This window comes from Salmo trutta, chromosome 5, assembly GCF_901001165.1.
Source record: "Salmo trutta chromosome 5, fSalTru1.1, whole genome shotgun sequence".
Taxonomy (NCBI): domain Eukaryota; kingdom Metazoa; phylum Chordata; class Actinopteri; order Salmoniformes; family Salmonidae; genus Salmo; species Salmo trutta.
The window spans coordinates 66,049,717-66,077,422 of NC_042961.1; the positions used below are offsets into that span (position 1 = coordinate 66,049,717).

The 27,706-nt window shown below is 42.8% G+C and overlaps 4 protein-coding genes across 5 annotated transcripts in view; 2 read left to right on the forward strand and 2 right to left on the reverse strand.

Annotated features, from left to right (window-relative positions):
* The window catches only part of LOC115194861 (equistatin-like), a 364,924-nt gene that overhangs the window by 60,935 nt on the left and 276,283 nt on the right, over positions 1-27,706 (reverse strand). The gene's annotated exons all lie outside the window — the stretch shown is intronic.
* Positions 1-27,706, reverse strand: part of LOC115194830 (equistatin) — a 360,364-nt gene that overhangs the window by 46,711 nt on the left and 285,947 nt on the right. The gene's annotated exons all lie outside the window — the stretch shown is intronic.
* LOC115194835 (equistatin-like) overlaps positions 1-27,706 on the forward strand; it is a 244,947-nt gene that overhangs the window by 26,152 nt on the left and 191,089 nt on the right. The window lies entirely within an intron of this gene.
* On the forward strand, positions 1,772-26,655 carry LOC115194817 (tripartite motif-containing protein 2-like). The gene is made up of 15 exons (XM_029754723.1): positions 1,772-1,969; positions 6,639-6,975; positions 7,165-7,316; positions 7,891-8,071; positions 8,283-8,439; positions 9,532-9,634; positions 10,136-10,274; positions 10,537-10,716; positions 11,578-11,776; positions 12,583-12,686; positions 12,779-12,946; positions 19,728-19,896; positions 20,081-20,151; positions 22,911-23,051; positions 25,880-26,655. The coding sequence occupies exons 2-15, from the start codon at positions 6,874-6,876 to the stop codon at positions 26,030-26,032; spliced, it is 2,019 nt and encodes a 672-aa protein (XP_029610583.1). The 5' UTR covers positions 1,772-1,969; positions 6,639-6,873; the 3' UTR covers positions 26,033-26,655.

A 27,706-nucleotide genomic window follows, 5' to 3' on the forward strand; every position in this document is an offset into this window, starting at 1 on the left:
CAAGGGCACGTCAACAGATTCTTCACCAAGTCGGCTCTGGGATTCAAACAAGCAACCTTTTGTTAACCTCTCTGGGCCAGTGGGACGCAGTGTAATCCCGTGGCGCGATATTCAAATACCTTAGAAATGCTATTACTTCAATTTCTCAAACATATGACTATTTTACACCATTTTAAAGACAAGACTCTCGTTAATCTAACCACACTTTCCGATTTCAAAAAGGCTTTACAACGAAAGCAAAACATTAGATTATGTCAGCAGAGTACCCAGCCAGAAATAATCAGACACCCATTTTTCAAGCTAGCATATAATGTCACATAAACCCAAACCACAGCTAAATGCAGCACTAACCTTTGATGATCTTCATCAGATGACACTCCTAGGACATTATGTTATACAATACATGCATGTTTTGTTCAATCAAGTTCATATTTATATCAAAAACCAGCTTTTTACATTAGCATGTGACTAGCATGTGACTAGCATTCCCACCGAACACTTCCGGTGAATTTACTAAATTACTCACGATAAACGTTCACAAAAAACATAACAATTATTTTAAGAATTATAGATACAGAACTCCTTTATGCACTATCTATGTCCGATTTTAAAATAGCTTTTCGGTGAAAGCACATTTTGCAATATTCTGAGTAGATAGCCCGGCCATCACAGGCTAGCTATTTAGACACCCACCAAGTGTGGTACTCACCAAACTCCGATTTACTATTAGAAAAGTTTGATTACCTTTGCTGTTCTTCGTCAGAATGCACTCCCAGGACTTCTACTTCAATAACAAATGTTGGTTTGGTTCCAAATAATCCATAGTTATATCCAAATAGCGGCATTTTGTTCGTGCGTTCAAGACACTATCCGAAGGGTAAAGAAGGGTGCGTTTCGTGACCAAAAATGCGTTTCGTGACCAAAAAATTCAAAATATTCCATTACCGTACTTCAAAGCATGTCAAACGCTGTTTAAAATCAATTTTTATGCTTTTTTTCTCGTAAAAAAACCATAATATTCCGACCGGGAGTCGTTGTTTTCGTTCAAAGAGGAAGAAAGTAAACATGGTGTCGGCTCGTGCACGCGCCTCCAGTCTCATTGTCCTCAGATCGACCATTATCCAAATGCGCTAATGTTTTTCAGCCAGGGCCTACAAAGCCACCATTCATCGTTCTGGTGCATTCTGAGAGCCTATGGGAGTGTTAGAAAATGTCACGTTATGCCAGAGATCCCCTGTATTGGTTAGAGATGATCAAGAAGGCCAAGATATAGTCAGAGAGAGCGCTTCCTGTTTGGAATCTTCTCAGGTTTTGGCCTGCCAAATGAGTTCTGTTATACTCACAGACACCATTCAAACAGTTTTAGAAACTTTAGGGTGTTTTCTATCCAAATCAAACAATTTCATGCATATTCTAGTTACTGGGCTGGAGTAGTAACCAGATTAAATCGGGTACATTTTTTATCCGGCCGTGCAAATACTGCCCCCTATCCCCAACAGGTTAACTGGCCCAATGCTGTTAACCGCTAGGCTACCTGTACACAAATTACAGTAACTATTATTGCCACATATGACAGAGAGAAAGAGAGGGAGATGGAGGAGAGAAAGAGAGACAGAGAGAGAAACAGACAGACAGAGAAAGAAACAGAGAGAGAGAGAGAGAGAGCACTTGAGAGAGACTAAGTGAGCTCATTAACCAACCAATGAGCTGCCTCTGTCCTCTTTTATTTCTGAATGGCTGCTGCCCCTGTAGCCAGCCCCTAGTCCCATCCCCCTCTGTTTTCTACTGCAGCTCAGTTTCATCTCTCCGTCTCTGTTGCCGTAGCAATCTCCTCTCTCTCCCTCAGACCGAGCAGCATAACCCCCTGGATAACACACGGACGGATAGACCTGGCCTTTATCGCTATAAAGATGGATCCACCGTGGAATATCCAGAGGTACTACTGTCACTACAACAACCTGGCAACACAGTAAGTCTACAGGAGATGGAGAGGAGAGGGGGATGGAAAGAGAGTAGAGAGAGAGAGGAGGGATGATGACAGCAGCATCTGTGTCACAGTGTGTTTTCCTGAGAAAGGGGGGGATGGGGAAGTGGAGAGAGGGATCGAGAAGGGTAGGAGGGAAGAAGGGAGGGAGAGAGGGATGTGATGGGAAAAGAAGAAGGGAGGGAGGGGAGGGATGGATGGAGGGTAGGAGGGAAGAAGGGAGGGAGAGAGGGATGTGATGGGAAAAGGAGAGAAGAGGGGAGGGAGGGAAGAAAGGAAGGAGAAAGGAGGGGAGGGAGAGAGGGATGGAGAAGGGTAGGAGGGAAGAAGGGAGGGAGAGAGGGATGTGATGGGAAAAGGAGAGAAGAGGGGAAGAGGGGAGGGAGAGAAGGAGGGAAGAAGCGAAGGAGAAAGAGAGGGATGTGAATAGCGAGGGAGGGACGGATGGAGTTCTGTTCTGGCTCAGGCCTTACAGAGCGGTCTGTGATTCTCTCTCTCTGTGTGTGTGTGTGTGTGTGTGTGTGTGTGTGTGTGTGTGTGTGTGTGTGTGTGTGTGTGTGTGTGTGTGTGTGTGTGCGCGGCAGGCCTGTGCCAGCGATCTTTACAAGGCGGTGACTGCAGCTCGGAGGTGGAATGTGCGTCATTTCCTTAGATAGTAATCAGCGATGTGTCACAAGTGCAGCAGGTCTCTGGTCAAAATGGTGCGCTATATAGGGAATAGGGTGCCATTTGGCCCTGGTCAAAGTAGTGCACTATATAGGGAATAGGGTGCCATTTGGCCCTGGTCAAAGTAGTGCACTATATAGGGAATAGGGTGCCATTTGGCCCTGGTCAAAATGGTGCGCTATATAGGGAATAGGGTGCCATTTGGCCCTGGTCAAAGTAGTGCACTATATAGGGAATAGGGTGTCATTTGGCCCTGGTCAAAGTAGTGCACTATATAGGGAATAGGGTGCCATTTGGCCCTGATAAATAATTGTGAACTATATAGAGAATATGGTGCCATTTGGGATGTAGTTAAGTTTACTGTCCAGGCCCTGAATATTTGTGGGTCACAAGTGGCATCCTATTCCCTATATAAGGCACTATTTTGACCAGGACCAAATGGCATCATATTCCCTACATAGTGCACTACTTTGACCAAGCCCAAATGGCATTATATTCCCTTTATAGTGCACTACTTTTGACCAGGACCCATAAGGAATAGAGTACCATTCCAGTGTTTTGCTGTAGACAGTGTTAGAGAGATTTGCACTACATTGGTCAACAGGTTATTTAGAGCAGGGTTTTCCCAAACTCGATCCTGGGGCCCCCCGTTTTTATTTTTTTGCCCCCTCATCATCAAGCTTGGATTATTTTAATCAGCTGTGTAGTGCTAGTGCAAATAACACACCATATAACACACACACTCACATGCACACACATACGTACACACACACACAAATTACCTCAATAGAAGTCTTAGCCTCTAGTCTAAGAGAGAGAGATGGGGAGAGAGATTGTCCATCTGTCAGTGATAGACACAGACACACTCAGCCAAGTCATTGCTCGACAATAACAAGACAGCCTCACTACTACCCAGAATGCACTGCACGATTTACTGCAGAGAATGCAGGGAGAGGGCTTGAGAAAAATAGAGGGAGGGAGGGAGGGGAAAAAAGAGACAGAGAAAGAGAGGCAGAAAGAAACATTACATTACCATAATCTCCCCTCTTTAGGAAATGTGTTTTACCCTATTTTACTCATATTCACTGTAGGCCTTATGGAATTGGGGCAGAGAGTAGAAAGCACGTGATTGGAAGACTTTAGATTTGTGTGGGCGTTTCCCTTTCCTTTCCTCCCTGTGTTACCATAGGAACCAGAGCCACTCTATTGACAGACATTTTGGGACCTATATATTATTTTTCCTATATATACAGTGTACTTGGAAAGACCGCTTAATTTTCCTCATTTTGTTACATTACAGCCTTATTCTAAAATTGATTAAATTGCCCCCCCCCCCCAATCTACACACAATACCCCATAATGACAAAGCAAAAACAGTTTTTTTGAAATTGTTGCAAATGTATTAAGAAAAAAAAGTTAAAAAAATATTACATTTGCATAAGTATTCAGACCCTTTACTCAGTACTTTGTTGAAGCACTTTTGGCAGCGATTACAGCCTCGAGTCTTCATGGGTATGATGCTATAAGCTTGGCACACCTACAGTGAGGGAAAAAAGTTTTTGATCCCCTGCTGATTTTGTACGTTTGCCCACTGACAAAGACATGATCAGTCTATAATTTTAATGGTAGGTTTATTTGAACAGTGAGAGACAGAATAACAACAACAAAAAAATCCTGAAAAACGCATGTCAAAAATGTTAATAATTGATTTGCATTTTAATGAGGGAAATAAGTATTTGACCCCCTCTCAATCAGAAAGATTTCTGGCTCCCAGGTGTCTTTTATACAGGTAACGAGCTGAGATTAGGAGCACACTCTTAAAGGGAGTGCTCCTAATCTCAGTTTGTTACCTGTATAAAAGACACCTGTCCACAGAAGCAATCAATCAATCAGATTCCAAACTCTCCACCATGGCCAAGACCAAAGAGCTCTCCAAGGATGTCAGGGACAAGATTGTAGACCTACACAAGGCTGGAATGGGCTACAAGACCATCGCCATGCAGCTTGGTGAGAAGGTGACAACAGTTGGTGCGATTATTCGCAAATGGAAGAAACACAAAAGAACTGTCAATCTCCCTCGGCATGGAGCTCCATACAAGATCTCACCTCGTGGAGATGCAATGATCATGAGAACGGTGAGGAATCAGCCCAGAACTACACGGGAGGATCTTGTCAATGATCTCAAGGCAGCTGGGACCATAGTCACCAAGAAAACAATTGGTAACACACTACGCCATGAAGGACTGAAATCCTGCAGCGCCCACAAGGTCCCCCTGCTCAAGAAAGCACATTTACATGCCCGGCTGAAGTTTGCCAATGAACATCTGAATGATTCAGAGGACAACTGGGTGAAAGTGTTGTGGTCAGATGAGACCAAAATGGAGCTCTTTGGCATCAACTCAACTCGCCGTGTTTGGAGGAGGAGGAATGCTGCCTATGACCCCAAGAACACCATCCCCACCGTCAAACATGGAGGTGGAAACATTATGCTTTGGGGGTGTTTTTCTGCTAAGGGGACAGGACAACTTCACCGTATCAAAGGGACGATGGACGGGGCCATGTACCGTCAAATCTTGGGTGAGAACCTCCTTCCCTCAGCCAGGGCATTGAAAATGGGTCGTGGATGGGTATTCCAGCATGACAATGACCCAAAACACACGGCCAAGGCAACAAAGGAGTGGTTCAAGAAGAAGCACATTAAGGTCTTGGAGTGGCCTAGCCAGTCTCCAGACCTTAATCCCATAGAAAATCTGTGGAGGGAGCTGAAGGTTCGAGTTGCCAAACGTCAGCCTCGAAACCTTAATGACTTGGAGAAGAACTGCAAAGAGAAGTGGGACAAAATCCCTCCTGAGATGTGTGCAAACCTGGTGGCCAACTACAAGAAACGTCTGACCTCTGTGATTGCCAACAAGGGTTTTGCCACCAAGTACTAAGTCATGTTTTGTAGGGGGGTCAAATACTTATTTCCCTCATTAAATAGCAAATCAATTATTAATATTTTTGACATGCGTTTTTCTGGATTTTTTGATGTTGTTATTCTGTCTCTCACTGTTCAAATAAACCTACCATTAAAATTATAGACTGATCATTTCTTTGTCAGTGAGCAAACGTACAAAATCAGCAGGGGATCAAATACTTTTTTCCCTCACTGTATATTTGGGGAGTTCCTCCCATTCTTCTCTGCAGATCCTCTCAAGCTCTGTCAGGTTGGATGGGGAGCGTTGCTGCACAGCTATTTTCAGGTCTCTCCAGAGATGTTCGATCGGGTTTAAGTCCTGGCTCTGGCTGGGACACTCAAGGATATTCAGAGACTTGTCTCAAAGCCACTCCTGTTGTCTTAGCTGTGTGCTTAGGGTCGATGTCACCATAGGGATGGTGCCATGTTTCCTCCAGACGTGACACTTGGCAAAAAAATGGGAGAATGGGAGAACCTCCCAAATACAGGTGTGCCAAACTTGTAGTGTCATACCCAAGAAGACTCGAGGCTGTAATCGCTGTCAAAGGTGCTTCAACAAAGTACTGAGTAAATGTGATATAAAAAAATGAAATACGTTTAACAATTTCAAAAAACTTGTTTTTGCTTTGTCATTATGGGATATAGTGTATATATATTGTTGAGGGGAAAAACAATTGAATCCAATTTTAGAATAAGGCTGTAACATAACAAAATGTGAAAAATTCAAGGGGTCTGAATACTTTCCAAATAGCTATGTGTATTAATATGTACTAACAGATTTTCTCTCATACCAGTCAAGTGGAGGGGGGATTATATCAGTAGAAGTGACTAGAGAACCCCTTCAACATAAATAATGAATCATGTTTGTCTGTTTTTGTCTCATGGTTAATCATATTAGGTTAACTTGGCCATAAGATATAAAGCTTCTTAATAGAAAGACATTTTAAAACTGCGTCTCCGCTCCTCGTCAGCTGTTTATCGGGACCTCAGAAGTATCTCTCTAACCCATGTCTCCCATTTCTTTCCTTGTAGGACAATGAGTTACCATTCCTGAGGTGAATCCGTGCATAGTTACTGCGGTACTGAGGTGAACCCGTCCAGATTTACTGCGGTCCTGAGAAAGGAAGAAAGGGTTTGTCCATCTGCCCAGTCCCCCCTCCCTTAGCTGCAGTAAAAGGGGTGTGTCTGTTTGTCTGGCCCCTCCCCCTGGTTGCAGAAAGGGGTGTGTCTGTGCATTGGTGTACAGAAAGGGGTGTGGACTGGCCTGATGGAGGCGGGACATCCATCACCTGACAGCAGTAGTGAGGAGTGTACAGTACTGGAGGCTCTATCGGGCAAGGGACTGGACTGTCACACACACACTGGCAAGGTAGGACACACACACACACTCATCCTCCTCCCCTCCCCCAACCCTCCACCCCCCTCCCCCCCCACACACACACTCCTCCTCCACACACTCCTCCTCCTCCACACACACACAACCCTCCACACCCTCCCTCCACACACACCCTCCTCCACAGACATGTTAACGATGTGTGTGTGTGTGTGTTGCCTCCAGGTGACGGCGCTGTACTGTTCAGGGTGTGAGGTGTGTGTGTGTGAGGAGTGTGCGTCGGGGGAGCATGCAGACCACCCCACGGGACCATTATTAGCAGCTCTGGAGACACACAGAGACGGCCTGCAGGAGAGACTGACTGCTGCACAGAACAGGTACACACACACAGAGAGACAGGCACAAGAGAGACTGATTGCTGCACAGAACAGGTACAAACACACACACAGAGACAGGCACAAGAGAGACTGACTGCTGCACAGAACAGGTACACACACACACACACACACACAGACAGGCACAGGAGAGACTGATTGCTGCACATAACAAGTATTGTTCACTGTTTTATTGTCAAGTTTCATTCCCCCCACCCCATCGTTCTCTCTCTTCTCTCTCTCTCTTCCTCTCTGTCTCTCCCCCCCCCACCCTCTCTGATCTGTGTGTGTGTGTGTGTGTCCTCTGATCTGTGTGTGTGTGTGTGTGTGTGTGTGTGTGTGTGTCCTCTGATCTGTGTGTGTGTGTGTGTGTGTGTCCTCTGATCTGTGTGTGTGTGTGTGTGTCCTCTGATCTGTGTGTGTGTGTCCTCTGATCTGTGTGTGTGTGTGTGTCCTCTGATCTGTGTGTGTGTGTGTGTGTGTGTCCTCTGATCTGTGTGTGTGTGTGTGTGTGTGTGTGTGTGTGTGTGTGTGTGTGTGTGTGTGTCCTCTGATCTGTGTGTGTGCTTACGTCAAGACTGCCTCAGATCTCGGAGGCCCTGGTGTCTCTGAGAGAGATCCTACAGCAGCTGACCAATCAGAGAGCTTTGATCGAGGAGGACATCCACGTCAGCTTCGAAGAGCTCCACAAGACCCTGGACGTCAGGAAGAGTGTTCTACTGATGGAGCTAGAGGTCACCTATGGACTGAAACAGAAGGTAGGGAGGAGAGAGAGAGTGGGGAGGGAGGGAGGGAGAAAAAAAGAGTCCTACATCTCTCTCTCTGTGTCTCTGTCTGTGTCTCTGTCTGTGTCTCTGTCTGTCTGTCTGTCTGTCTGTCTGTCTGTCTGTCTGTCTGTCTGTCTGTCTGTCTGTCTGTCTGTCTGTCTGTCTGTCTGTCTGTCTGTCCCTCTCTCCCCCCTCCCCCCAGGTCTTGCAGGCCCAGCTGGACACCCTACTCCATGGCCAGGGGGGTATCGTTGACACATGTACCCAGACAGAGAAGGCCCTGAGCGGGGAGGCCAGTGCCGCGAGCCTGCAGGCTGAGAGAGGCCTTGGAGAGACGCTGGGGGAGCTGGCCAGCCAAGGTCTGTAAATTCTAACATGTTCCATTCCATGGCATGTGAAATTAGGCTAACACCTAACTTTTAAAGTCCTCCTGTCTTCAGAGTCTGGAAAGGACGTTTGATGTTGTTGGCACAATGTGCTGATAATGAAGGGAGCTGTGTTTTTACTGGTTGGCTCTCCTCTGTGTCTTTCTCACTCAAACACCCACAGCCTCTGAGCCCCGCCCACTTCTATTACAATGGCTGGATTTTCAAATCCAAACAACAAGAGAACCAATCAAACCTGTCACGCAATCTCTGAGCGAATATTGCATTAGCAAATGGTCTCCTTTCCAGACCAGTATGGTCAAAGCTCTCCCTGCGCTGTGATTCACATGGGTTGCGTCAGCCAGGCTAATGTGAAATAACTTGAAAACCTGGGCTACTGTTTTTAAACATGTTTATTTCCTGTATGGCTACTGTTTTTAAACATATTTATTTCCTGTATGGCTTCTGTTTTTAAACATGTTTATTTCCTGTATGGCTTCTATTTTTAAACATGTTTATTTCCTGTATGGCTACTGTTTTTAAACATGTTTATTTCCTGTATGGCTACTGTTTTTAAACATGTTTATTTCCTGTATGGCTACTGTTTTAAAACATGTTTATTTCCTGTTTGCCTACTGTTTTAAACATGATTACTGAATAAAAATATAAACAAAACATGCAACAACTTCAAATATTTTACTGAGTTACAGTTCATATAAGGAATTCGCTCAATTGAATTATGTTCATTATACCCTTATCTATGGATTTCACGACTGGGCAGGGGTGCAGCCATGGGTGGTCATTAGAGGGAAAAGGTCCAGCCAAGCAGAATGAGTTCCCCCCCCCCATTATATTGACAAAGGAGAACTGCTCACTAACAAGGATGTAAACAAATTTCTCCACAAAATTTGAGAGAATAAGATTTTTGTGCATATTGAAAATTTCTGAGATTTATTTTATTTGCTCTTGAAACAAACAACACTTTACATGTTACGTTTATATTTTTGTTCAGTCTGGTAGGGCTACCGTTTTTAACATGTACATTTCCGGTAGAGCTACCGTTTTTAACGTATATATTTCCGGTAGGGCTACCGTTCCAGGCTGAGGAGAATGATCAACTGGATTTACTGATGGAGGCAGAGGGGTTGAGAAAGTCTATCCACAAACTGGGAACTATCATCACTACCAGGTCAGTCTATATCAGCTGGGGACTTTCATCACTACCAGGTCAGTCTATATCAGCTGGGGACTTTCATCACTACCAGGTCAGTCTATATCAGCTGGGGACTTTCATCACTACCAGGTCAGTCTATCAGCTCGGGACTTTCATCACGACCAGGTCAGTCTATCAGCTGGGGACTTTCATCACTACCAGGTCAGTCTATCAGCTGGGGACTTTCATCACTACCAGGTCAGTCTATATCAGCTTGGGACTTTCATCACAGCCAGGTCAGTGTAGTCAGGTAGACCAGTATCCGAAAGGTTGCTGATTCAAGTCCCGGGAGGTGTGATGGAAGGGTGGAACGTGAACTGGCTGCTGTTATCAGAGATAAAATATGTTAGTTAGATAAAAATATGAATAAACAAATAAATAAAAGATGAATAAACTAAATAATATTTTACCAAAGTGAAATGAAACAATTAATATAAATGAAATAAAAAATAATGACATCATGATTGTCGTCCCAAGCGCGGTGGCGAGCCAGAGTGAGGCGTCGGGTTTGGGACTGGAGCAGTGCATCGTGGGTCTCCCAGCCTGCGTAACCATAACAACCAGAGACAAGGCCGGCGGACCCTGCCGGAGCGGCAATGCCATCCTGTCTGCTGAGGTGGGGGACGGACACACACAAGCACGTTAAGCTAAAATAAGCTAAAATAAACTAAGCTAATGCATGCTACGCTATGCTATGTTACGCTAAACTAAGATAAAATAAATTAATGTATGCTACGCTATGCTAAGCTATGCTACGTAACGCTAAGATAAAATAAATGAATGTATGCTACGCTATGCTAAGCTATGATACGCTATGCTACGTTACACTAAACTAATTGCCATACATGGATAAATAGTGTTGTTATATTTCCTTACAGGTGTGTACTCCAGATGGTAGCGTGGCGGACGGGGAGATACTCGACTACAAGAACGGAACATATGATTTTGTTTACACCGTAAACAAGGAAGGAGAGTTTTCATTAGCTCTCCGGCTCTATGACCAACACATCAAAGGAAGTCCCTTCAGACTCAGAGTTACCAGATCCCCTGACCCTGAGGTAATGAGAGAGAGAGAGAGAGACCCCACAGAGCCCCAGGACAGCAACACAATTAGACCCAACCAAATCATGAGAAAACAAAAAGATAACTACTTGACACATTGGAGAGACACAACAAAAAAACTGAGCAAACTAGAAATACTATTTGGCCCTAAACAGAAAGTACACAGTGGCAGAATACCTGATCACTGTGACTGATCCAAACTTAAGGAAAGCTTTGACTATGTACAGACTCAGTGAGCATTGCCTTGCTATTGAGAAAGGCTGCTGTAGGCAGAACGGGCTCTCAAGAGAAGACAGGCTATGTGCACACTGCCCACAAAATGAGGTGGAAACTGAGCTGCACTTCCTAACCTTCTGCCAAATGTATGACCATATTAGAGACACATATTTCCCTCAGATTACACAGATCCACAAAGAATTTGAAAACAAATCAAATTTTGATAAACTCCCATATCTACTGGGTGAAATACCACAGTGTGCCATCACAGCAGCAATATTTGTGACATGTTGCTACAAGAAAAGGGCAACCAGTGAAGAACAAACACCATTGTAAATACAAACAATATTTATGTTTAGTTATTTTCCATTTACAATTTGCACATCGTTACAACACTGTATATAGACATAATGACATTTGAAATGTCTTTATTCTTTTGGAACTTTTGTGAGTGCAATGTTTACTGTTTACTTTTTTTATTATTTATTTCACTTGCTTTGGCAATGTTAACATATGTTTCCCATGCCAATAAAGCCCTTTAAATTGAGAGAGAGAGAGAGAGAGAGAGGTAAGGAGAGTAGGGTTTTTTGGAGGACTGTCTACCTCCCTCCCTCTAACTCCATGTTAAATGTATTTTCCAGGAGTCTCCTCCCACCACCACAGCCACCTCTCTGACGGCCACCGCCACCACGTCTACAGGCTCCTCTGAGGGGGCTAAGCGGAGAGGAAAGTCCCCTGGGTCTGGGAGTAAGAAGAAGGGGTCCAGGAGGACAGGCAGTGCCCTGGGGACACCCAGACGCAAAGAGAACCCCATCGAAGATGATCTTATCTTCAGGATCGGTGAGATGGAGCTCTGTCCATTTTTATTTATTTTTCTCTCTATTTGTTTCTCTTTCTGTTTGTTTCTCTCTGTTTCTCTTTCTGTTTGTTTCTCTCTCTGTTTTCTTCTGTCTTTTTCTCTCTCTCTCTGTTTTCTTCTGTCTGTTTCTCTCTCTCTCTGTTTGTTTCTCTCTCTGTTTTCTTCTGTCTGTTTCTCTCTCTCTGTTTGTTTCTTTGTCTGTTTGCTTCTCTCTCTGTCTGTTTCTCTCTCTCTCTCCGTGTTTGTTTCTCTCTGTTTGCTTCTCTCTGTTTGCTTCTGTTTGTTTCTCTCTGTCTGTTTATCTCTCTGTTTGTTTGTTTCTTTCTCTGTTTGGTTCTCTCTCTCTGTTTCTTTCTCTGTTGTTTCTCTCTCTCTCTGTTTGTTTCTCTCTCTCTGTCTGTTTCTCTCTCTGTCTGTTTCTCTCTCTATCTGTTTCTCTCTCTGTCTGTTTCTCTCTCTGCCTGTTTCTCTCTCTGCCTGTTTATTTCTCTCTCTGTCTGTTTCTCTCTCTCTCTGTCTGTTTCTCTCTCTGCCTGTTTCTCTCTCTGCCTGTTTCTCTCTCTGCCTGTTTCTCTCTCTGCCTGTTTCTCTCTCTCTCTCTCTGTTTATTTCTCTCTCTGTTTATTTCTCTCTCTGTCTGTTTCTCTCTCTACCTGTTTCTCTCTCTACCTGTTTCTCTCTCTGCCTGTTTCTATCTCTGTCTGTTTCTCTCTCTCTTTATTTCTCTCTCTACCTCTAGTTTCTCCATTAATAATGTTTTCACTCTGTGTGCGTGCGCGCGCTGCAGGTACTAAGGGGAGAAATAAAGGAGAGTTTACTAACCTGCAGGGTGTGTCAGCGTCCTCTAGTGGCAGGATTCTAATAGCAGACAGCAATAACCAGTGTGTCCAGGTAAATACACACACAGACACACGCACGCACACACGCACACCGTGGCAGAAGTTTGATCATTTGTGGTTTGTGTGTCCGTTCCCCCCGGACAGATATTCTCTAATGAGGGGGAGTTTAACAGTCGTTTTGGGGTGAGGGGTCGGTCGCCAGGTCAACTCCAACGACCAACGGGTGTGGCTGTTCACCCCAACGGTGACATCATCATCGCCGACTACGACAACAAGTGGGTCAGCATCTTCTCCAGCGAGGGCAAATACAAGGTGAACATACAGGAGACATACAGGTGACATACAGGAAACATACAGTTGACATACAGGAGACATATAGGCAGGCACATGCACAGATAGAGGTCTATGGGTACCTGAGCAGAAAAGCAAACTTTCAGATTGTTGTTGTTTTTTTATTATAACATTTTAATTTCACTTTAAGTCTATTTTCTCGTGTTTTTGGCCGCCCCATAACATCACATGGCGATCTTATTATAATGGACAAATGGTCGTTTATTCATCTGGTACGTCCATATGTAACCTCCTACTTTAGAACAACAGAGGGGCTTCTTCTGTCAAACACAAACGTTAGCTAGCTAATGTTACCGTGTGGACACTTGAATATTGACAAGTCTTTGGATTAAACACATTTTCAACATTTTAATGCAACGCTACACAGCTTTCAATAATGTGTTACCATGAATTAATCTGGTACCATCGACGACACAGCGCTCAGTGAAGAAAGTCAGAAAGAAAGTTAATGCCCGAGTGAGAATGATGTTTAATTTTCAGTCTTCTGCCGTGAATCATTCATCCATACACAGGTAAGAGACTAATGTTATGTCACAGTGGCTAGCTACGTGTGCATACACCAGAGGTGGACAGTGCCTTTCAAGATGAGGGAGGATCATAATTATTTTCATGAGCATGACCTTATTTCTATTACAGCATATTGGAGGACCGTCATTCATATTCCATTCACCCAGTTCAATGTAACAGTGATGGGTTTAGGTTACTGTCATTCATATTCCATTCACCCAGTTCAATGTAACAGTGATGGGTTTAGGATACTGTCATTCATATTCCATTCACCCAGTTCAATGTAACATCGATAGGTTTAGGCTACTACAAATGTTCCCTATCATGAGGTTGCCACAATCTAGCTTAGGAATGAAAGTTTAGAACATAGGTGCACAGGTAGAGAGAATTGAGTAATCAAGGTGACAGAAAGTGACACATTCAATACCGCCATGAACACTATTGCCTGTATCTACCTGATATAGGTTATAATCATTAGTCCAACAGTTTCAAGCGAGAGTTTCTATTGGACAAATGCAGGTATGTTTATCCTTTGCTTCCATTTAAGAAATATTTTTAAACAGAATTGGCGGAATGAATACACCCCTGTTCACACGCAAACACAGTTCACTTTCATAGCAGCCTCATACAAACAGCATGATCACTTTCATAGCAGCCACATACAAACAGCATGATCACTTTCATAGCAGCCACATACAAACAGCATGATCACTTTCATAGCAGCCACATACAAACAGCATGATCACTTTCATAGCAGCCACATACAAACAGCATGATCACTGTCATAGCAGCCACATACAAACAGCATGATCCCTTTCATAGCAGCCACATACAAACAGCATGATCCCTTTCATAGCAGCCACATACAAACAGCATGATCCCTTTCATAGCAGCCACATACAAACAGCATGATCACTGTCATAGCAGCCACATACAAACAGCATGATCCCTTTCATAGCAGCCACATACAAACAGCATGATCACTGTCATAGCAGCCACATACAAACAGCATGATCCCTTTGATTGTTTTATAATTCCTTCTCCCATCTACGCGCTCTCCTCCACTCACCTTTTCCCTTTGCTTGTGGACTTCACTGCACAACACATCAGCTCTCTGTGACCAGGCGAAAAAACACTTTTCCAAGCCAAACCTTCATTCCAGAACCGCTAACCGCTACACACAGCCTACATCGTTGTCACCATTATTAGCTAACGTCATAGTCAAAATAGCTACTAAAGCATTAGTAAACCCGCTACGATCATGCAGTACAGTGTACAGTCAGCAAAAAGTTTAGCAGTTACACCGGCAGGACCTGGTGGCAATACATTCATAAAACATAAAGCTTACCTTGACTTAGAAGAGTTCCAGTGTTGGATAGCCATAGTCAGCTTGCTAACATAGCATCTCTCTCTGTTTGAGCCGGGTGTTTGAGCAGGCTAAACTAGCTAGCTGCATTCGCTAGCTAAGTAAGTGAAAGTGAAAAAGAAATACAACAAAATATAGCTACACTACCGTTCAAAAGTTTGGGGTCACTTAGAAATGTCCTTGTTTTTGAAAGAAAAGCAAAAAAATTTGCCCATTAAAATAACATCAAAATGATCAAAAATAAAGTGTAGACATTGTTAATGTTGTAAATGACTATTGTAGCTGGAAACGGCAGATTTTTTTAAATGGAATATTTACACAGGCGTACAGAGGCCCATTATCGGCAACCATCACTCCTGTGTTCCAATGGCACGTTGTGTTAGCTAATCCAAGTTTATCATTTTAAAAGGCTAATTGATCATTAGAAAACCCTTTTGCAATTATGTTAGCACAGCTGAAAACTGTTGTTCTGATTAAAGAAGCAATACAACTGGCCTTCTTTAGACTAGTTGAGTATCTGGAGCATCAGCATTTGTGGGTTTGATTACAGGCTCAAAATGGCCAGAAACAAATAACTTCAGAAACTCGTCAGTCTATTCTTGTTCTGAGAAATGAAGGCTATTCCATGTGAGAAATTGCCAAGAAACTGAAGATCTCGTACAACGCTGTGTACTACTCCCTTCACAGAACAGAGCAAACTGGCCCTAACCAGAATAGAAAGAGGAGTGGGAGGCCCCGGTGCACACCTGAGCAAGAGGAGAAGTACACTAGAGTGTCTAGTTTTAGAAACAGACACCTCACAAGTCCTCAGCTGGCAGCTTTTTAAATAGTACCCGCAAAACACCAGTCTCAAGGTCAACAGTGAAGAGGCGACTCCGGGATGCTGGCCTTTTAGGCAGAGTTCCTCTGTACAGTGTCTGTGTTCTTTTGCCTATCTTAATTTAAATGTTTTATTGGCCAGTCTGAGATATGGCTTTCTTTGCAACTCTGCCTAGAAGGCCAGCATCCCAGAGTCGCCTCTTCACTGTTGAAGTTAACCTAAAAAGGATAACTTTTCACGATAAAAAAAAAAAAAGAAATTCACTGAGGAGGATGGTGCTCCCCTTCCTCCTCCACGGGCATTTTTAGTTCAAATGTATTAAAACCTCTCTGGGGTATGTGGGACGATTTCGTCCCACCTACGTAACAGCTACTGAAATTCCAGTGGCGCGATTTTTGAATCGTTAGAAATACTATTACTTCAATTTCTCAAACATATGACTATTTTACAGCTATTTAAAGACAAGAATCTCGTTAATCTAACCCCACTGTCCGATTTCAAAAAGGCTTTACAACGAAAGCAAAACATTAGATTATGTCAGCAGAGTGCCCAGCCAGAAAAAATCAGACAGCCATTTTTCAAGCTAGCATATCATGTCACATAAACCCAAACCACAGCTAAATGCAGCACTAACCTTTGATGATCTTCATCAGATGACACACCTAGGACATTGTGTTATACAATACATGCATGTCTGTTCAATCAAGTTCATATTTATATCAAAAAACAGCTTTTTGCATTAGCATGTGACGTTCAGAAAAAGCATAACCCCCGCAAACTTCCGGGGAATTTACTAACAGTTTGCTAAATTACTCACGATAAACGTTCACAAAAAGCATAACAATTATTTTAAGAATTATAGATACATTACTCCTCTATGCACTCGATATGTCCGATTTTAAAATAGCTTTTCGGATGAAGCACATTTTGCAATAATCTAAGTACATAGCCCGGCATTACAGGGCTAGCTATTTAGATACCCACCCAGGTCAGCCTCCACCAAAATCACATTTCCTATAAGAAAAATGTTCTTACCTTGCTTGTTCTTCATCAGAATACACTGCCAGGACTTCTACTTCAATAACAAATGTTGGTTTGGTCCCAAATAATCCATCGTTATATCCAAACAGCGACGTTTTGTTCGTGAGTTCTAGAATGCTTCTTCACGGTCCCGCGCATGGCGCATTGGCGTGTCAAAAATGTCTAAATATTCCATTACCGTACTTTGAAGCATGTCAACCGCTGTTTAAAACCAATTTTTATGCCATTTAACTCGTAGATTAGTGATAATATTCCGACCGGGAGTATGCATTGAGCCTAAACAGCCGAATAAAATTTCTCCTCAGAAGCGACTCATGCACGCGCCTCATTCAAAGGTCCTCGGAGCAGCCACTTACAAAAGGTGATAATGTGTTTCAGCCTGAGGCTCCCTCGTAAACCTTCAGTTATTTCCCGGGCTCTGAGAGCCTATCGGAGCCCTGGGAATTGTCACGTTACAGCTAAGATCCTTACTTTTCAATAAAAAGATGCAAGACGCACGACTCCTTGTCAGACAGGGTACTTCCTGCTTGAAACCTTGTCAGGTTTTTGCCTGCCATAGGAGTTCTGTTATACTCACAGACACCATTCAAACAGTTTTAGAAAATTCAGAGTGTTTTCTATCCAAACCTGAACAATAATATGCATATTCTAGCTTCTGAGTTGGTGTAGGAGGCAGTTAAAAATGGGAACATATTTTTTCCAAAATTCTCAATACTGCCCCCTAGCCCAGACAGGTTAAGTTGTTTCCTTTGTTAGCTATATTATTAACTAGCTAGCTAGCCAGCTGCATATTACTGGTTAGCTAGATAGCTGACCGGAAGCTGCATAATATTACTAGCTAGCCAGCTGCACATTATTGGCTAACTAGCTAGCTGCATACTAGCTAGCCAGCTAACCGGCAGTGGCACAATGTTACTAGCTAGCCAGCTCCACATTATTGGTTTGCTAGATAGCTGACCGGGAGCTGCATAATGTTACTAGATAGCTGACCGGAAGTGCATAACGTTTCTAGCTAGCAAGCTGACCGGCAGCTGCATAACATTTCTAGCTAGCTAGCTGACCGGAAGCTGCATAACAATACTAGTTAGCTAGCTGACCGGCAGCTGCATAACGTTACTAGCTAGCTGACCGGCAGCTGCATAACGCTATTAGCTAGCTGACCGGCAGCTGCATAACATTAGTAGCTAGCTAGCTGACCGGAAGCTGCATAATGTTACTAGCTAGCTAGCTGACCAGAAGCTGCATAACGTTACTAGCTAGGTAGCTGACCGGAAGCTGCATAACGTTACTAGCTAGGTAGCTGACCGGAAGCTGCATAATGTTACTAGGTAGCTGACCGGAAGCTGCATAACGTTACTAGCTAGCTGACCGGCAGCTGCATAACGCTATTAGCTAGCTGACTGAAAGCTGCATAACGTTATTAGCTGCTACTGCCCTGTAGAGAATAATGGTATCCAGACCCCTTGACTTTTACCACATTTTGTTACTTTACAGCCTTATCCCAAAATGAATTAAATAATTGCTTCCCCTCATCAATCTACACACAATATCCCATAATGACAAGCAAAAACAGTTAATTTTTTATAAATGTGCAAAAATATAAAAATTAACAACTGAAATATCACATTTACATAACTATTCAGACCCTTTACTCAGTACTATGTTGAAGCACCTTTGGCAGCGATTACAGCCTCGAGTCTTCTTGGGTATGACGCTACAAACTTGGCACACTTTTATTTGGGGAGTTTCTCCCATTCTTCTTGGCAGATCCTCTCAAGCTCTGTCAGGTTGGATGGGAAGAGTCGCTGCACAGCTATTTTCAGGTCTTTCCAAATGTTTGATCGGGTTCAAGTCCAGGCTCCTACTAGGCCACTTAAGGACATTCAGAGAATTGTCCCGAAGCCACTCCTGCATTGTCTTGGCTGTGTGCTTAGGGTTGTTGTTCTGATGGAAGGTGAACCTTCACCCCAGTCTGAGGTCCTGAGCGCTCTGGAGCAGGTTTTCATTAAGGATCTCTCTGTACTTTGCTCTGTTCATCTTTCCCTTGATCTTGACGAGTCTCCCAGTCCCTGCCGCTGAAAAACATCCCCCTCGCATGATGCTGCCACCACCATGCTTCACCTTAGGGATGGTGCCAGGTTTCCTCCAGACGTTCAATCTTGGTTGTCCTTCTGGAAGGTTCTCCCATCTCCACAGAAGAACTCTAGAGCTCTGTCACAGGGTTCTTGGTCACCTCCCTGACCAAGGCCCGTCTCCCCCGATTGCTCAGTTTTGCAGGCGGCCAGCTCTAGGAAGAGTCTTGGTAGTTCCAAACTTCTTCCATTTAAGAATGATGGAGGCCACTGTGTTCTTAGAGACTTACAATGCTTCATAAATGTTGTGGTACCTTTCCCCAGATCTGTGCCTCGACACAATCCTGTCTCGGGGCTCTACGGACATGCACTTTCAACTGTGGGACCTTATATTGCCTTTCTAAATCATGTCCAATCAATTGAATTTACCACAGGTGGACTCCAATCAAGTTGAACAATGGAAACAGGTTGCACCTGCGCACATTTACGAGTTTCATAGCAAAGGGTCTGAAAACTTACGCAAATAAGGTATTTCTGGTTTCTATTTTTTATAAATTCACAAAAATCTTCGGAAAATCTGTTTCCGCTTTGTCATTATAGGATACTGTGTTTAGATTGCTGAGGACATTTTTTTATTTAATCCATTTTAGAATAAGGCTATAACGTAACAAAATGGCGCTGATGTTAATTAAGGTGATTTCGTTTTTTGGGGGGGGGGTACTTTGAGCATCTGCCCCTTCAAATGTCTGAGCACAACGATCTACAGGTGACATAAAAGTGACATACAGGTAACCTTATTCTATTTTTAGGCCAAGCTGTCCTCTGATTGGTTGTGTTAGCTTTATGTCAGGCTAACCTGTCCTCTGATTGGTTATGCTGTCTGTCTCTCAGGCTTACCTGTCCTCTGATTGGTTGTGTCATCTGTCTGTCTGTCAGGCCAAGCTGGGCTCTGGTAGGCTAATGGGACCGAAGGGCGTGTCAGTGGATCAGAACGGTCATGTGATCGTCGTTGACAACAAGGCATGCACCGTCTTCATCTTCCAGCCAACCGGCAAGCTCGTTTCTAAATTTGGTAGCCGCGGCAATGGAGACAAACAGTTTGCAGGTGTGTTGATGATGATGGTGAGGGTCATGATGGTGATGATGATGGGAATGATAATGATGGTGATGATCCATCTTTCCACCTCCTCTCCTCCTCTCTCCACCTCCTCATCTCTCAACCTCTCCTCCTCTCTCCACCTCCTCTCCTCCTCTCCACCACCTCTTCATTTCTCCTCTCTTCTGACCAGGTCCTCATTTTGCAGCCGTCAACAACAACAATGAGATCATAGTGACAGACTTTCACAACCACTCAGTCAAGGTAAGCAACTAACTTATCAGGACACTTCCACCCAATGTTCACTAGGTCTGGTGGATCAACTAAACATGACCTTCATTACAGTTTTTCTCAATTGCTAAAACACAATTTCTGAAACCTTGCTCCATTTCCTGAAAACATTAAACACAAAACCTCATCTTCAAGCACTATTTACATAACCTCTGACTCCTCTCGCAAAATGAAACATTCGCCTCTATACAGTGACAAAGTGATCAAAATGATATGCACTCTCAAGAAGTCAGTAAACAATACACTGAAAAATAGAAAACACATTGTTCAAAACATACAATTCTCAGGGAGAAGTACATTTTTAATCTAAAAAAAATATTCATATTTTTCCGTCCTTGTCTTTTGATGAACAAAAACATGTTCTATCATAGTAGCTCAAAATTGATCAGAAATTACTACTCTGCTTTGCTCTTTGCAATTTAGTTTTTTGTTCTTCCTCCTCCTTGTACCCCTATTTATACAGTACTGTACCCTGCATCTCACAAACTTGTCCTTTGTCTCTGTGATACTGTAATTCTTGTTCTTTGTTGATATGAACCTGCAACCAGTCAAAATCTATTGAGCAGTCAGTACTGTTAATAAATGGAAAGCACAATGTTCAGGGCCATACAATTTGTCCATTGCACAGTATACAACCTACAATGCACTGTACTACAGTATACAATACTAAAAGGGCCAAAAATCAAAGGAGTAAACATGTGATCAATGTGCTTCTTCTTGTCTTTGGGCTGGGTCAGGCCAGAGCACTTCGTCCACATCACAAGCAATATTGTCCCTCTTGAGGCAACGGGGGAAGAAGCCTCTTGTGTGCCGTATCCAGCCCTGACATGATTTCTCCCCTATATCACCACAGGCTAAATCCATGGCTTGCAGCAGATTTACTCTGGTTTAGGGTTGTCTATCATACCCTTTCCATCTCCAAGAGGAGAAAAACTCCTCAATCGGATTCAGGAAAGGCGAGTATGGAGGGAGGTACAAGTTCATAAACTGCCCATTGATGTTAAACCATTCCCTTACCTGAGCAGCTCGCTGGAAACTGACATTGTCCCACACTATCACATAGGTGGGAATGGGATTCTCATTTAGCTCTTGAACCTGCTGCTCAAATAAAATATCTCTTAGTTTGGCAATAAATGTTAGAAGGTGCTGGGTGTTATATGGCCCGAGTGTAACATGGTGATGTAGAACACCATGGTTGCTGATAGCAGCACAGATTGTGACATTGCCACCTCGTCGTCCAGGGACTTCAACAATGGCCCGCTGTCCAATCATGTTTCGGCCTCTCCTTCTCCTCTTTGTTAGATTGAAGCCTGCTTCATCGACAAAGATGAACTCATGGGGTCTGTCCAAGGATTCCAAGTCAAATATTGTCTGTGTAGAAATACAATATACTGTATGTAGGATTTAGTAAGTCGTACAGAGACAGTGCTATACTGTAGAGTACAATTAGGCCTACTGTATGCACTTCTGATTCATTGTATGTACTGAAGAGTAATGTCATTCACATAGTATGTGTTAGTACTGTAGACAATCTGGATTACAGTAAATGTTTCTGAATGTACACTTACTTGCACATACTGAGCTCGCACTTCTTTCACCCTTGGTGATTTGCGCTCAAAAGGTACTCTGTATACTTGTTTCATTCGCATCCTGTTACGATGGAGGACACGGTCAATTGTGGAAATGCTCACACTGTCGATTCCCTGGAAGTGTCTTGTATCACTCGTTCCTGGATGTCTCTGAGTCATATTGCATTATCTTGAAGGACCATGCCAACAATAACGGCCTCTTGCTCCTGAGTGAATATAGCTGTCCTTCCACCTGCATGTGGCAGCCTTGCAATTCTACAAAAAGTAGTTGTGCAGTTACAAAACATATTCATGCAGTACAATACATACAGTGATTAACTTTACAAATGTCTATTGAAACAGCTGCATATAGTGTAGTACAGTAAATTGGTAATTACAAAAGTACAGTAGTATACTGTACCTGTTCTCTTCTCTGAATGTCCTTACTATGGTGGACACAGAAAAATCGGCTCAAATTGGGTTGCACTCTAAGTCCTGCTTCCCTCATTGTCAGTCCATGGACAAGAACATGGTCTATAACTGTTGCTCGAATTTCATCAGATATTTCCACTCTTTGTCTTCCTCTTCGTCCTCCCCTTCTTCTTTCTTGCCCTCCTCCTCCTCGTTGCCCACCTCGCATACGCACTCGTCCTAGTCCTCGTCCTCTCACATTGTTTCTTCTATCCATTCTCAGATTTTCTCCTTCCCACCTTCAACAACCTGTTTGCTCTCTGAACTGGCTTATATTGGTTGTGTCGCATCATTTGAAACAGGTTAAATACATTTTGAGTGGTTGTGTTCAATCAATGACACGTGTTCTCTATTTGTATTTGATTGTTGCCACTTGTGTTTACCAGTATGGATGACATGTGCATTAGAGTGCAGAATGTGTTTTGAGAATGAGAATGTGTTTAGAGTTTTGCTGAAAAGTCTAAGTGAGATCTGCAAATTGGGTTTTACCATGTGAAATGGTTTAAGGTATTAACAGCAGACTGCATAATTAGCTAAATGAGTCCAGGCAACTGAGAACTTTGTTCAGCCAATGGATTTGAGTGTTTTAGCAATTGAGAAAAACTCTAATTAAACCAATAGAATGAATGGGAAAAAGTCCTGGTTCAATTTAAAAATCCCCATTTCCCTTTCTCCCTCCATTCCTCCCTCCAGGTGTTCACCCCAGAGGGAGAGCTGCTGTTGAAGTTTGGATCTAACGGAGAGGGCAACGGTCAGTTTAACGCTCCTACAGGCGTGGCCGTCGATGTGAACGGGAACATCATTGTAGCCGACTGGGGCAACAGCCGCATACAGGTATAGTTTTATATAAAGATGTACAGTACCAGTGAAAAGTTTGGACACACCCACTCATTCAAGGGTTTTTCTTTTTACTCTTTTCTACATTGTAGAATAATAGAAGACATCAAAACTACGCAAAAACACATACCGAATAATGTAGTAATCAAAAAAGTGTTTAACAAATTAGTATATAGTTTAGATTTTAGATTCTTCAAAGTAGCCGCCCTTTGCCTTGATGACAGCTTTGCACACTCTTGGCATTCTCTCAACCAGCTTCATGAGGTAAACACCTGGAATGCATTTAAATTAACAGGTGTGCCTTTGCTGCAAAGGAACCACTACTAAAGGACACCAATAAGAAGAAGAGACTTGCTTGGGCCAAGAAACACGAGCAATGGACATTAGACCGGTGAAATTCTGTCCTTTGGTCTGATGAGTCCAAATTTGAGATTTTTGATTCCAAACCCGCTGTGTCTGTGAGATGCAGAGTAGCTGAACGGATGATCTCCGCATGTGTGGTGTTCCCACCGTGAAGCATGGAGGAGGAGGTGTGATGGTGTGGGGGTGTTTGCTGGTGACACTGTCAGTGATTTTTTTTTTTTATTCAAGGCACACTTGGCTACCACAGCATTCTGGACCGATACGCCCTCCCATCTGGATTGTGCTTAGTGGAACTATCATTTGTTTTTCAACAGGACAATAACCCAACACACCTCCAGGCTGTGTAAGGGCTATTTGCCCAAAAAGGAGAGTGATGGAGTGTTGCAACAGATGACCTGGCCTCCACAATCACCAAACCTCAACACTCAACCCAATTGAGATGGTTTGGGATGAGTTAGACCACAGAGTGATGGAAAATCAGCCAACAAGTGCTCAGAATATGTGGGAACTCCTTCAATACTGTTGTAAAAGCATTCCAGGTGAAGCTGGTTGAGAGAATGGCACATCAACAACAGCCACATATATAAAATAGGTAATGTATTTAACCAGGCAAGTCAGTTAAGAACAAATTCTTATTTACAATGATGGCCTACCCCGGACAATTGTGCGCCTCCCTATTGGACTCCAAATCACGGCTGGATGTGATACAGCCTGGATTCGAACCAGGGACTGTAGTGACTTCTCTTGCATTGAGATGCAGTGCCTTAGACCACAGCACCACTCGGTACATTCAGAAAGTGTTCATATCCTTTGAATTATTCCATAAATACATGTTTTTCCTCACCCATCTAAACACAATACCCCATAATGACAAAGTGAAAACATAGTTTTAGAAATGTTTGCAAATTTACTGAAAATGAAGTACAGAAATACTTTATTTACATAAGTATTCACACCCCTGAGTCAATACTTTGTAGAATAACATTTGGCAGCGGTTACAGCTGTGAGTCTTTCTGGGTAAGTCTCTAAGAGCTTTCCACACCTGGATTATTTTTAAAGTTCTTCAAACTTTGTCAAAGTGGTTGTTGATCATTGCTAGACAACCATTTAAGTCTTGCCATAGATTTTCCACTCAGATTTAAGTCAAAGCTGTAACTCGGAACATTCACTGTCCTCTTGGTAAGCAACTCCATTGTAGATGTGGCCTTGTGTTTTAGGTTATGGTCCTGCTGGAAGGTGATTTAGTCTCCCAGTGTCTGAGGATTTTGCCTCTGCTTATCTCCATTTTGTAAAAAAAAATCCCCAAAACTCCACAGTCCTAAATGAATAGAAGCATACCCATAACATGATGCAGCCACCACCATGCTTGTACATATGGAGAGTCGTACTAAGTGATGTGTTGTGTTAGATTTGCTCCAAACATAACACTGTATTCAGGACAAAAAGTTAATTTCTTTACCACATTTTTTGCCGTATTACTTTAGTGCCTTATTGCAAACAGGATGCATGTTTTGGAATATTTGTATTCTATACAGGCTTCCTTCTGTTCACTCTGTCATTTAGGTTAGTATTGTGGAGAAACTACAATGTTGTTGATCCATCCTAAATTTTCTCATATCACAGCCATGAAACTCTGTAACTGTTTTAAAGTCACCATAGACCTCATGGTGAAATCCCTGAACAGTTTCCTTTCTCTTCGCCAACTGAGTTAGGAAGGACACTTGTATCTTTGTAGTGACTGGGTGTACTGATACACCATCCAAAGTGTAATTAATAACTTCACCATGCTCAAAGGGATATTCAATTTCTGCTTTTTATATTTTTACCTATCTACCAATTGGTGCCCTTCTTTGAGAGGCATTGGAAAACCTCCTTGTTTTTTTGTGGTTTAATCTGTGTTTGAAATGCACTTCTCGACTGAGGGACCTTACAATTAGCTGTATGTGTGGGATACAGAGATGACATAGTCATTCAAAAATCATGTTAAATATGATTATTGCACACAGAGTGAGTCCATATAACATATGATGTTACTCCTGAACTTATTTATGCCATAAAAAAAGGGGTTGAATACTTATTGACTCATTTCAGCTTTTCATTGTTAATGAATTTGTAAAAAAAACTGAAAAACATCCACTTTGAAATTATGGGGTATTGTGTGTAGGCCAGTGACAAAAATGTAATCCATTTTAAATTCAGGCTGAAACACAAAAAAATGTGTGAAAAGTCAAATGTGTGAATACTTTCTGAAGACACTGTATACAGGTACAAAAGTATTCAAATACAGGTACAAAAGTATTCAAATACAGGTACAAACTATTGTTTTCAGTTACTTTAGAAAAAATATAATTCATTCAGAATACTTAAAAAAAATACTTTGAGAATACTTTATCTTCATCATTCTTACACAGGTACCGACATTCAAAAAGTAATTTCATCATCCTATCCCCCCTCCTCTTCAGGTGTTTGACAGTAGTGGCTCCTTCCTGTCCTATATCAACACATCAGCTGACCCTCTCTACGGACCTCAGGGTCTGGCTCTCACCTCTGATGGACACGTGGTGGTGGCCGACTCTGGGAACCACTGTTTCAAGGTCTACAGATACCTACAGTAATAGAGGAGGGAGGTATGGGAGAATGAATGGAGGGAGAAGAGAGATGGAGAGATGGACGGACAGAACCACTATTTCAAGGTCTACAGATGCCTACAGTAATAGAGGGAGGGAGGTGTGGGAGAATGAATGGAGGGAGAAGAGAGATGGAGAGATGGACGGACAGAATCACTGTTTCAAGATCTACCACTTCCTGGTGTGAACTTAAATAACGACCAGTCAAATCAGCACCTCTTTGCACTGACGACACGTCACTCATCTGCCTTACTATTAGCCAGAGCTGCAGAGTGAGAGCATTGGTCCTGGGACCCAACAGACCTGAGACCTAGCTCTCGGCTTGCCAAAATGATGTCACAGCTCCCCATCCCACCGTGGAAACCTGTTTATCCGACTCAATATCAAACCAATCTCAACCTGTTTATCCGACTCAATATCAAACCAATCTCAACCTGTTTATCCGACTCAATATCAAACCAATCTCAACCTGTTTATCTGCTCTTAAACCTATGGAGTCTACAGAACAATATATAGATTGTTCGTATGGGTTCTAGAGAACGATACAGATTGTTCATATGGGATATAGATAAATGTACGTTCTATAGAATAATAATATTGATGGTTCGTTTGAGGATTGTTGTCTGCAAAATCAATAAGGAATGCTCAGTACTGTTCAACAACGTGGCTATGTGTCACGGTTGTGTGGAGAGATGGACCAAGGCGCAGCGTGCTCTGAGTTCCACATCTTTATTTTTGTGAAACTTAGAAAAACAAACAACGAACCGTAACAGAAGAGGTGCAGCATGCACTAACTCAAAATAAGATCCCACAAAACACAGTGGGGAAATGGCTGTCTAAATATGATCCCCAATCAGAGACAGTGATATACAGCTGCCTCTGATTGGGAACCATACCAGGCCAACTGTCATAATCTTCGTCGTGTTGAGGAAAGGAGGACCAAAATGCAGCGGGATTGTGGACACATGTTTTATTACTGACAAAGACAAGAGTAAAGCATCCACTTGACAAACAAAACAATAAATGATACTCACGACACAAACCAGTTTTGCAGGCTCACAAACGCAGTGCAAAAACAATCTCCCACAAAAGACACATACAAACACACCCTAATATATATGGGACTCTCAATCAAAGGCAAATGGACAACACCTGCCTTCAATTGAGAGTCCCAACCCCAATTAACCACACATAGACATACAACAGCTAGATCAAACATAGACATACATAACAAGGAACAGTGCCCAAAAACCCCGGAATACACAAATCAAATCCCCTACAACAAACACACCACCCCGAATACCATAAAACAAATACCCTCTGCCACGTCCTGACCAAACTACAATACCAATTAACCCTTATACTGGCCAGGACGTGACACCAACATAGAAATAGAACAACCTAGATAACCCACCCTAGTCACACCCCGACCTAACAAACATAGAGAATAAAAGGCTTTCTATGGTCAGGGTGTGACACTATGGTTATTCTAATACTCCACAGATATATCAATAAATCAATCAATCCATTCATTATTGATGATTGGTTGATTTGATTGATTGAGCTAAAAGGCAACTTGAGACTTAACACTTGGATGAGGTATTTATTCAACCATCCAATTTTTCAGAAGAAAAATAATACTGGGTGCTTTCCAAATTGCTC

What these genes read in the sequence shown, in the direction of transcription:
- LOC115194817 (XM_029754723.1), top strand. Translation starts at nt 6,874, where the DNA reads ATGGAGGCGGGACATCCATCACCTGACAGCAGTAGTGAGGAGTGTACA. An exon ending in CCTATGGACTGAAACAGAAG is followed by an intron (nt 8,072 to 8,282) that starts GTAGGGAGGAGA and finishes CCCTCCCCCCAG; the next exon opens with GTCTTGCAGGCCCAGCTGGA. An exon ending in CCAGATCCCCTGACCCTGAG is followed by an intron (nt 10,717 to 11,577) that starts GTAATGAGAGAG and finishes TGTATTTTCCAG; the next exon opens with GAGTCTCCTCCCACCACCAC.